Raw genomic sequence first — 12,083 nt, forward strand, 5'->3', positions numbered from 1 at the left:
ACTGGGAGGTGACTAAAAAGGGGCCCAATAACCTTGGGCTTTCAATCTTTCACACCTTCCTCACCTAAATCCTTAAAAGCCTGGTGAATTAGAAGGAGACTGTCTCTGTCAAGGAACGTGTCTCTCTGAGGTAGAGAGCCCTGATGAGCATCCCCACCATGTTGGCAGAAACGGAGTGAGCAGCACTATGGCACCTGTGACTCTCAGCCTAGGGCTCGCTTTCTCCTTGCTCCTTAAAAAGAGTGGATGACAAGACTGAGCCTGGCTTTGGCCCTCCTGCCATCAAACCTATCTGAGAAACTGGGGCCCCCCAGGCCAGCACAAGTTCACTGACCATTGAAGCAGAAGTGTCAAGCAGACCACGAATATAAAACAAAGATGAGAAACAGATGCGAGAATTAAACACTGGCTGTGAATATCAACTTCCTATTGCGTATCAAAAAAGACAGGAAAAGAACCAAAAAACCACTGCATAATTCAGAGAGCCACCATCACGGGAACAAGACCAGCAGACCCCACCGGTCTCTGAAACCCAGGGACTTGCCCTTCGCCCCATCACTCCCGGTCTCCTTCAAACTTTAACACCCAGTGCCAGGCATGGATGTTACACAGTTACTGTGGGAAATGCTTATAAAACCAATCAACTATGTCACAAAGCAGGATAGTTCTCTTCTCCAGTGTGAGACAGTTGAAGTTTTTTTTCTTTTTTTCATCTCAAAAGAACCATTTCTAAAAACACAATTTGCCACCTATCCCACATACAGGCTAAGAGAATTCTGAAAAGCATAGCGACTCCAGACAACAAGTCAACCCTGATCACTTTTTTCATTCAGAAAAGAAAGTTCTGTTTCATTTGGATTTTACTTGGAGGGACTTTTTTTTTTTTTTTTCCACTTTTGACATTGCTGGTAAGGAATATTTTTCCAAAAAGCCCTCCAAACATAGATTCTCCATTCCCTGTTCTCTTTTGCTTTCCAGTTACTTAATGCTTCACTGGGAAAGGAAGGAGTATGGCTGTACTCGGGAGTTTGCCGGCATCGTTCAAAAATGAGTAATTTTTGACAAGGGACGTCACTAAATATTCAATTAGTAACCGTTAATCGTTAATATATTATTTCAAACACTGAGTGATTGCCTTTGAAAAATGTACACGAGGTTTCCCTGTCTTAAGTGATCCATCAGCTTGAACATAACTTATCATCGTGAGGACCCAGATCATTATTAAAAACCCCCGTCACTGTAATGTTCTGCGAATGAAGCAACAGAGGCAGATGGATGATTTCGTTACAGTGCGATGGTAGGGTCAAACAGGTACGGACCCGATGACGATCACGAAAGGTTTTCTTTACAAAGTCTGCAACATCACCACGATTCTGATTTTATGTTTCTCCTAAGGGTCAGATGCACAGTCTCCCGGCTATAACCAGAACTGGCTTTCTGCACAACCAAAAGACTGGGTGGCTCAGTCGATTAAGTGTCTGCTCGGGTCATGATGCCAGGGTCATGGGATCTAGAGCCCTGCATCAGGCTCCCCGCTCAGCAGGGAATCTGCTTCTCCTTTTCCCTCTGCTCCTCTTCCTGCTCATGCTCTGTCTCTCAAATAAATAAATAAAATCTTAAAAAAAAAAAAAAAAGATTTAAATCAACCAACTGAAGTTTCCCTTTTTCAAAGTTACTTCCTAGAAAACTGTCCTTTCTATGTCATCATTATGTGTTGCCTAAACTGCTGATATCACTCCAAAAGATTAGCTAGGATTTCTGCATCGCCAACAGCAGGTCTCATACAATATCCCGTGGGCTCCTGCTTTTTCTAATGCAGATGTTCGTACCTAAGTACATATCAAAGAAGAAGATCCTGGCAAACAACATTCTGGGGCAGAGTATTCACACCTAACGAATTTTTCCCTTTAAAAATGATGAGCTTATGGTCTCTAAGAAATAGTTGTGACATCTTTGGAAGCTTAAAACTATTGTATGTGAGCACATGCTCAGGTAGTTCAAGCCCCCGGAAAGCTTCCTTCTGCTTGAACCCAGAGGGAACATCCTTCATGGCACGTAACTAGGAGCAGGGAGGAACTGGCACGAATCCCCAAGTAAGCCACTTGCACCACTGCAAAACTATCTGCAGAAAAGACTGTACAAAGTTAGACTCAGAAGAGATGCAGCCCCCTGACCAGCAGACTATGCTCAGTCAGCTGTTTCTTAAATGCCCAAACAGCATTTCAAGTGTGGAGAACATCTTAAAGAAAACTCAGCCTTCAGAAATCCATCAGTTTGATTAACTGGACTTGCTCATACAAATCTTCTCTTTTCCATTAAATTTGGCCTAGAGATACAGTCACACAGGAAGCCTGGGAATAGGTCTAATTTTTCCTCCCAAGAAATTCACCGTGGCTCTTCTCATAGACTGATCAGGTACCCTACTAAACCTTTATGCACTAGTGATACTAGTCAGCCTTCAATGAAGCAGAACATGCGTAAGAAAATAAATCTGCTCACTCCTCTTTCTGATCCCCACAATCAGAGAAGGCGATAAAGAGGAGCTGGCTGGGTACCAGATACTGCCAGGACCCTGCTCAAATTCTCATCCTCTGTGTTCAGAGCTGGGGTTTCATCTCTCCTGTAACAATTAATTCCAGCATCTCCAATCAGTCATTCAAATGTCCTATGCCTTGATTTCCTTTCCTCTAAAGTGAGATGTCAGGTTCAGGGTTCTCCAAGGGTCCTTCCTACTCCTGATGTTCCCTGTGCTTTCTGAGCGCACAGGACATCTACTTGACACGGAAGTATCTGTGACCAACAGCTGAACTGGACAAAGATCATAGCAAATGGCAATTTGTATCCAGTGGAACTGTGCCTACAACCAACCAAACTGAAGACTTTAGAGCCAGGACTCTTCTTGGCTGAGTTTAAAGGATGCTCCACTCTGTTCTTTCCTTCTCTCTCTTTCCTCTCTGCTCTGAGCATTGTGTGTGTGTGTGTGTGTGTGTGTGTGTGTGTGTGTGTGTGTGTTTATCTTCAGAGAAGCAGCTGATTCATCTAACAATAACACTGTCCTGAAGGTAGCTCTGCCCGTCTCTCTCGATTCCCTGTGGCCAGAAAAGGGGATCAGCATACTTTTTTGTATCTACTGGAGATTGCCAACAGTTCTGGATACTCTGACCCAAGAATTTATCCATTCTTGCAATCTTGCCATCATTTTTTTACCACTAACTTGACCACCTCCTCCCAGCATTTATTCAGTTTTCTCCTTATTCAGCAAGTTCTGTGATGGTCCACAGGCCCCCCGTTTGTGATGCGATACCCTGAAAACCCTCATCTTACGATCCTTGTGTCTTTTTTAGCTAAACAATCTCCCTCTTTCTATCCGCCATCCAACAATCCAGCAATGTCTTAAAACTCAGTGTGTGACTCAAATTTCTCTACCTCCTCCTCCTAAATCTTAAACACTAAAATTTTACTCTGTGACTTAAAATCTCCCTCTTGGACCACAACTGTCTGTTCTTCTACTCACTCAATTCCAACAAACCTATCCTTGAGTGAGTCTTTCTCATGCAAAAGTCATGAAATTTTATCTGTATTGACTGGCATTTTCTTAAGGGAATTCAGCCATTCATTCATCCATTCATTTATTCATCCTACTCGATGCCAGATGATACGGTAGACTCAGAGATGAACGAGATCATGTCCCTGGCTTCAAGGAGTTCATTGCTAGTTAGGAGATTGAGAGGAAAAATAAGTAACATAAAGGGGCATTAGTGGCACAGAATGGCAACTAATGAGATACTGTGCAAAAGGAGGGAGGAGCAATCCACTTCGGTTTGGGGGGTTGCTGATACAATCTATGTTGCTAGACAAGCTCAGGTTATCAGTTTTAAGTTTCCACAACACCAAAATAAGAATAACACACATGTTAGGGAGCAAGAGAGATCAGGTTCATTGCCTGTAACTATTTGACTATCATACAGACTCATAATATTAATATGTATTCAATCACTTTAAAATAGTGTGCTGTACAATTTGGAAACAAATCCGATTTTTGGCTATTATTGTCCAAATAATCTTTTGAACACAAGTTAAAAGTAGACGTTCCAAACCAGTTTTTTTGTTTATATAATACATTTGGAGTAACTGATCTGAAAAACAATGGGGATTCTGGCTCCATGGTAGACTAAGGGACTTCATTTTTTTTTAATGTAAAGGAACTGTAAAATTGCTTTTCAGAAATACTAAAATACCAATGAGTTTAACAATAAGTAAAAATATCAACTTATTCAAAGGAAAACATTTAATTGGCACTGATGCTCAAAATTTGTTTTTATACCTTAAGGAATGTAAAGTAGAAGAAAACAGGAGTTAATGTATAAGGACAAGGAAATAACCAGAAAACATACCAGAAGAAGCTTCTAGTCTTTCCAATCGGCTGATCAACCAGTCAAGGGAGCCAGAAAATTGAGCACAGTTTTTACGATTTCCTCTAATTAGAGCCGCTGCAGAAGAAAAAAGCAGACATGACAGTTATATGATTCCCCAGTTTAAAATGCAAGGTAAGCTTGCATAGTAAGCCCTAAAATGCTGGAACAAGAACAAAATACTCTGACTTTACCTCTCAGATCTATACAAATACACAGACACATCTACATATATAAAATTGAGATTTTATTTAAAGTCTATTAACATATAATGTATTATTAGTTTCAAAGGTAGAGCTCATTGATTCAGGGGTTTTATATAACACCAGTTCTCATTACATCATGTGCCCTCCTTAATGCCTGTCACCAAGTTACCCCATCCCCCAGCCACCTCCCCTCCAGCAACCCTCAGGTTTTATCTTGTTTTATTTCTTCCTCTCTTCCCCTATGGTCCTCTGCTCTGTTTCATAAGTTCCACATATGAATGAAATCACCGGATATTTGTCTTTCTCTGACTGGCTTATTTCACTTAGCAGAACACCCTCTAGCTCCATCTTCATCATTGCAAATGGCAAGGTTTCTTTCTTTTTGATGGCTGAGTAGTATTCCTGTGTGTGTGTGTGTGTGTGTGTGTGTGTGTGTGTATCATATCATCTTCATCCATTCATCTCTCAACGCACATCTGGACTCTTTCCATAGTTTGGCTACTGTGGACATTGCTGCTATAAACATTTGGGTGCACGTGCCCCTTTGGATCACTACCTTTGTATTTTTAGGGTAAATACCCAGTAGTGCAATTGCTGGGTCATAGGGTAGCTCTATTTTCAACTTTTTGAGGACCCTCCATACTGTTTTCCAGACTGGCTGCACCAGCTTGCATTCCCACCAACAGTGTAGGAGGGTTCCCCTTCTCCGCATCCTTGCAAACATCTGTCATTTTCTGAGTTCTTAATCTTAACCATTGTGACTGGTGTGAGGTAGTACTCACATTTTTCTTTTTAAAGAATTGATATTTGTTAATAGGGACTGGAAAACCATATTGCTCATTAGAAGGAATATATTTTGAGAAAGTAGTATTTCATATTGGGAGGAAATGATGAAGGATAATGGAAAAACCAGTGTCCTGGGAGTCTCCTCACTTGGGTTCTGATACTCATTGCTTTTAATTAGCCATGAGACTAAGTGATTTAATTTCCCTAGAGCTCAACTTTCTCATGTCTATAATGAAAAAGTTAAGAGCATATCAGTTTTCCCGAAAATGTAGCACAAAATACTAGGAGCTATAGTTAGTAACTGTAACAGGCATACAGAGAGATATAATTAATTGTTACCTGGAAAAAAGGGTGGAAGGCAGATGGCTAATAAGTTTGAAAATGTTTCACTTTCCTCCTGTATCTCTACTTCTCTTTAAAGTTCACAATGCACTTGAAGGACTCAGAACTCCTGTAGTCAAGTCACCTAACTTTGTTCTACCTAGTGTTTTTGATTGGTCTTTGATGAAAGAAACCATCTTATATGAAATTCCTACATAACCTTTATGATCTCCTTCAACCCAATTTATAGAATCCATTTAAAACTTCTAATGTCTCACAATCATGTGATTCTTTCAAAGTAAATCTTGTCAATATTTTATGAAAATTCTACTCTTAATGCCCATGAGATTGTTCCAAAACAGTACGACTAATTACAAAGGGTTGGTGCCATGTTGACACAGTAGGATATTTAATGGGAAAAAGATGTTGCCATAAGAAAACAATCACTATTTAAAATCTGGTAGTGCTAGGAAGCAGTTCAAAGGAACTGAAGTTCAACGGCAGTGCCTATTTATCCCCTTGGTAAGAATAAGATGGAGGAGTCCCTACAGTAGCAGAGTGCAATTAATCTTAAAGACTTTATTTAGTCTGCCTGATGATTAAATAGTGATGCACTTGATTACTTAGACTCCCTGGAACCAGAGCCCCAGCAAGAATTAGCAACCAGCTAGACACACACACACACACACACACACACACACACACACAAAGTGACAAGTGTCAAGGATGAAGTACAGTAGAATGATAAGTAGTCCTATGCACTCCATGGGATTTCTAATTTTAATCCGTAAGAATTCTGTTCATGACTTACAACAGCAGCCATTGAGGGAGAGTATAAAACCTCTGAATCTTTAGAGTCTCATTTGCTTAAAGTTTAACTCACTCTTATTTTTTAAGATTTTGTTTATTTGAAAGAGAGAGAGAGAGTGAGCGAAAGCATGAGCAGGGTGGTAGGCAGAGGGACAAGCAGACTCCTGGCAGAGCACGGAGCCAGATGTGGAGCTCGATCCCAGGACCCTGGGATCATGACCTGAGCTGAAGGCAGATGTTTAACCCACTGAGCCCCCCAGGTTCCCTTAACTCACTCTTCTAATTTTACCTCTGGTTTTTAAAATGAAAGAGATTAAATGTTTTCTAGAGGTCAGATGTTAGAGATAAGGTGCTTCTTGAAGGAACAAACAATGTAAGAATGGACCCTTTCAATAAGCCATGAAACATTTAAGAAAGTCCCATAATAAGCCACAAAAAAGAAGACTTCATTAAATTTACTGCAAACAGAAATGGTATACCCCATGCTGGCCTAGCCCACTGACAACAATGTAATGAAACTAGAAATTAGTAAGAAAAGTAGAAACTAAAAGTCCAAGCACTTAATAATTTAAACTCACTCACTAATAATTTTTGAGTCAGTAGGGAATCAATACCACAATTGTAGACTGACTAGTAAATAGCAAATATAGAAATGTTACCTAATACAATCAGTGGTAGATAGTCAAAACTGTACTCAGAGGAAAATTAAATACTTTCTTTCACCAGGTGAAAAGTGTTACCCTAACATCCTTTCAAGATTTAAGAAATAACATCAAACACATATAAGTAAAATACAAGAAAGAAAGAAATAACAAAAAAGGAAAACATTAGAGATAAGAAAATGATCTATGTAATAAATTTAAATGGTAGGATTGATCAATAAAGTCAAGAATTTTTTTAAACATGTTAAATAACAACTCTCTAATCATGAAGGAAAAAGACAAAATTAAGAATAAACAGGAATTAGAGGAGTCAAGATGGCGGAGAAGTAGCAGGCTGAGACTACTTCAGGTTGCGGGAGATCAGCTAGATAGCTTATCTAAAGATTGCAAACACCTACAAATCCAACGGGAGATCGAAGAGAAGAAGAACAGCAATTCTAGAAACAGAAAATCAACCACTTTCTGAAAGGTAGGACTGGCGGAGAAGTGAATCCAAAGCGACGGGAAGATAGACCGCGGGGGGAGGGGCCGGCTCCCGGCAAGCGGCGGAGCAACGGAGCACAAAATCAGGACTTTTAAAAGTCTGTTCCGCTGAGGGACATCGCTCCAGAGGCTTAACTGGGGTGAAGCCCGGCGGGGTCAGTGTGGCCTCAGGTCCCGCAGGGTCACAGAAGGATCGGGGGTGTCTGAGTGTCGCAGAGCTTGCAGGTATTAGACCGGGGAAACCGGCTACAGACACAGAGCCTAGGAGTGAGCTCACACCTCGGGGTTACCTTGAACCGGTCACAGGCTCGGTCAGCTCGGAGCGCGGCCGGAGGCCAGGGTGACGGGAGCAATTGGGCGCTGTTCTCTGAGGGCGCACTAAGGAGTGGGGCCCCGGGCTCTCGGCTCCTCCGGGCTGTAGACTGGTAGGCCGCTATCTTCATTCCCGTCCTCCGGACTCTACAGAAAGCGCTCAGGGAACAAAAGCTCCCGAAAGCAAACCCGAGCGGATTACTCAGCCCGGCCCCTGGTAAGGGTGGTGCAACTCCGCCTGGGGCAAAGACACTTGAGAATCACGACAACAGGCCCCTCCCCCAGAAGATCAACAAGAAACCCAGCCAGGACCAAGTTCACCTACCAAGGAGTGCAGTTTCAATACCAAGGAGAGCCCCGGAATTCCAGAGGAGGAGAAAGCAACGCACGGAACTCATGGCTTTCTCCCCATGATTCTTTACCCTTGCACTTAATTTTTTTTTCTTTTTCAATTTTTTTTCTCTTCTTCCGCTAAATTTTTTTAACTTTTACCCTTTTCTTTTTTTAACGTTTTTTAACTAATTTATCTAATATATATATATTTTCCTTTTTTATTTTTTCATTATTGGTTTTCTTTTTTTATTTGTTTCTTTTTTCTTTCTTTCTTTTTTTTTTTTTCTTTCTGAACCTCTTTTTATTCCCTTCCCCCCTCCCTCATGATTTGGGATCTCTCCTAATTTGGCTAAAGCATATTTTCCTGGGGTTGTTGCCACCCTTTTAGTATTTTACTTTTCCTTCATATACTCTTATCTGGACAAAATGACAAGTCGGAAAAATTCACCACAAAAAAAAGAACAAGAGGCAGTACCAAAGGCTAGGGACCTAATCAATACAGACATTGGTAATATGTCAGATCTAGAGTTCAGAATGACGATTCTCAAGGTTCTAGCTGGGCTCGAAAAAGGCATGGAAGATATTAGAGAAACCCTCTCAGGAGATATAAAAGCCCTTTCTGGAGAAATAAAAGAACTAAAATCTAATCAAGTTGAAATCAAAAAAGCTATTAATGAGGTGCAATCAAAAATGGAGGCTCTTACTGCTAGGATAAATGAGGCAGAAGAAAGAATTAGCGATATAGAAGACCAAATGACAGAGAATAAAGAAGCTGAGCAAAAGAGGGACAAACAGCTACTGGACCACGAGGGCAGAATTCGAGAGATAAGTGACACCATAAGACGAAACACAATTAGAATAATTGGGATTCCAGAAGAAGAAGAACGAGAGAGGGGAGCAGAAGGTATATTGGAGAGAATTATTGGAGAGAATTTCCCCAATATGGCAAAGGGAACAAGCATCAAAATCCAGGAGGTTCAGAGAACCCCACTCAAAATCAATAAGAATAGGTCCACACCCTGTCACCTAATAGTCAAATTTACAAGTCTTAGTGACAAAGAGAAAATCCTGAAAGCAGCCCGGGAGAAGAAGTCTGTAACATACAATGGTAAAAATATTAGATTGGCAGCAGACTTATCCACAGAGACCTGGCAGGCCAGAAAGAGCTGGCATGATATATTCAGAGTACTAAACGAGAAAAACATGCAGCCAAGAATACTATATCCAGCTAGGCTATCATTGAAAATAGAAGGAGAGATTAAAAGCTTCCAGGACAAACAAAAACTGAAAGAATTTGCAAACACCAAGCCAGCTCTACAGGACATATTGAAAGGGGTCCTCTAAGCAAAGAGAGAGCCTAAAAGTAGTAGATCAGAAAGGAACAGAAACAATATACAATAACAGTCACCTTACAGGCAATACAATGGCACTAAATTCATATCTCTCAATAGTTACCCTGAATGTTAATGGGCTAAATGCCCCAATCAAAAGACACAGGGTATCAGAATGGATAAAAAAACAAAACCCATCTATATGTTGCCTACAAGAAACTCATTTTAAACCCGAAGACACCTTCAGATTTAAAGTGAGGGGTTGGAAAAGAATTTACCATGCTAATGGACATCAGAAGAAAGCAGGAGTGGCAATCCTTATATCAGATCAACTAGATTTTAAGCCAAAGACTATAATAAGAGATGAGGAAGGACACTATGTCATGCTCAAAGGATCTGTCCAACAAGAAGATCTAACAATTGTAAATATCTATGCCTCTAACGTGGGAGCAGCCAACTATATAAACCAATTAATAACAAAATCAAAGAAACACATCCACAATAATACAATAATAGTAGGGGACTTTAACACTCCCCTCACTGAAATGGACAGATCATCCAAGCAAAAGATCAACAAGGAAATAAAGGCCTTAAATGACACTCTGGACCAGATGGACATCACAGATATATTTAGAACATTTCATCCCAAAGCAACAGAACACACATTCTTCTTTAGTGCACATGGAACATTCTCCAGAATAGATCACATCCTGGGTCCTAAATCAGGTCTCAACCAGTATCAAAAGATTGGGATCATTCCCTGCATATTTTCAGACCACAATGCTCTGAAGCTAGAACTCAATCACAAGAGGAAATTTGGAAAGAACCCAAATACATGGAGACTAAACAGCATCCTTCTAAAGAATGAATGGGTCAACCAGGAAATTAAAGAAGAATTGAAAAAATTCATGGAAACAAATGAAAACGAAAATACAATGGTTCAAAATCTGTGGGACACAACAAAGGCAGTCCTGAGAGGAAAATATATAGCGGTACAAGCCTTTCAAGAAACAAGAAAGGTCTCAGGTACACAACCTAACCCTACACCTAAAGGAGCTGGAGAAAGAACAAGAAAGAAACCCTAAACCCAGCAGGAGAAGAGAAATCATAAAGATCAAAGAAGAAATCAATGAAATAGAAACCAAAAAAACAATAGAACAAATCAACGAAACTAGGAGCTGGTTCTTTGAAAGAATTAATAAGATTGATAAACCCCTGGCCAGATTATCAAAAAGAAAAGAGAAAGGACCCAAATCAATAAAATCATGAATGAAAGAGGAAAGATCACAACTAACACCAAAGAAATACAGACAATTATAAGAACATATTATGAGCAACTCTATGCCAACAAATTTGACAATCTGGAAGAAATGGATGCATTCCTAGAGACATATAAACTACCACAACTGAACCAGGAAGAAATAGAAAGCCTGAACAGACCCATAACCAGTAAGGAGATTGAAACAGTCATCAAAAATCTCCAAACAAACAAAAGCCCAGGGCCAGACGGCTTCCCGGGGGAATTCTACCAAACATTTAAAGAAGAACTAATTCCTATTCTCCTGAGACTGTTCCAAAAAAATAGAAATGGAAGGAAAACTTCCAAACTCATTTTATGAGGCCAGCATCACCTTGATCCCAAAACCAGACAAGGATCCCATCAAAAAAGAGAACTACGGACCAATATCCTTGATGAACACAGATGCAAAAATTCTCACCAAAATACTAGCCAATAGGATTCAACAGTACATTAAAAGGATTATTCACCACGACCAAGTGGGATTTATTCCAGGGCTGCAAGGTTGGTTCAACATCCGCAAATCAATCAATGTGTAAAACACATTAATAAAAGAAAGAACAAGAACCATATGATACTCTCAATAGATGCTGAAAAAGCATTTGACAAAGTACAGCATCCCTTCCTGATCAAAACTCTTCAAAGTATAGGGATAGAGGGAACATACCTCAATATTATCAAAGCCATCTATGAAAAACCTATCGCAAATATCATTCTCAATGGAGTAAAACTGAAAGCTTTTCCTCTAAGGTCAGGAACATGGCAGGGATGTCCATTATCACCACTGCTATTCAACATAGTACTAGAAGTCCTAGCCTCAGCAATCAGACAACAAAAAGAAATTAAAGGCATCCAAATCGGCAAAGAAGAAGTCAAACTATCACTCTTCGCAGATGATATGATACTATATGTGGAAAACCCAAAAGACTCCACTCCAAAACTGCTTGAACTTGTACAGGAATTCAGTAAAGTGTCAGGATATAAAATCAGTGCACAGAAATCAGTCGCATTTCTCTACACCAACAACAAGACAGAAGAAAGAAATTAAGGAGTCAATCCCATTTATAATTGCACCCAAAACTATAAGATACCTAGGAATAAACCTAACCAAAGAGACTAAGAATCTATAC

The 12,083-nt window shown here is 40.1% G+C and overlaps 1 protein-coding gene across 9 annotated transcripts in view; it reads right to left on the reverse strand.

Moving 5' to 3' along the window:
• The window catches only part of RYR2 (ryanodine receptor 2), a 740,314-nt gene that overhangs the window by 322,376 nt on the left and 405,855 nt on the right, over positions 1 to 12,083 (reverse strand). For all 9 annotated transcript variants that reach the window (XM_032883093.1, XM_032883091.1, XM_032883088.1 and 6 more), the window contains one exon: positions 4,395 to 4,490. In XM_032883093.1, the coding sequence (XP_032738984.1) occupies positions 4,395 to 4,490 (96 nt within the window). The remainder of the gene's footprint in view (positions 1 to 4,394; positions 4,491 to 12,083) is intronic.

This window comes from Lontra canadensis, unplaced genomic scaffold (genome assembly GCF_010015895.1).
Source record: "Lontra canadensis isolate GAN:19392208 unplaced genomic scaffold, GSC_riverotter_1.0 scaffold85, whole genome shotgun sequence".
In the NCBI taxonomy this organism is placed as follows: Eukaryota; Metazoa; Chordata; class Mammalia; order Carnivora; family Mustelidae; genus Lontra; species Lontra canadensis.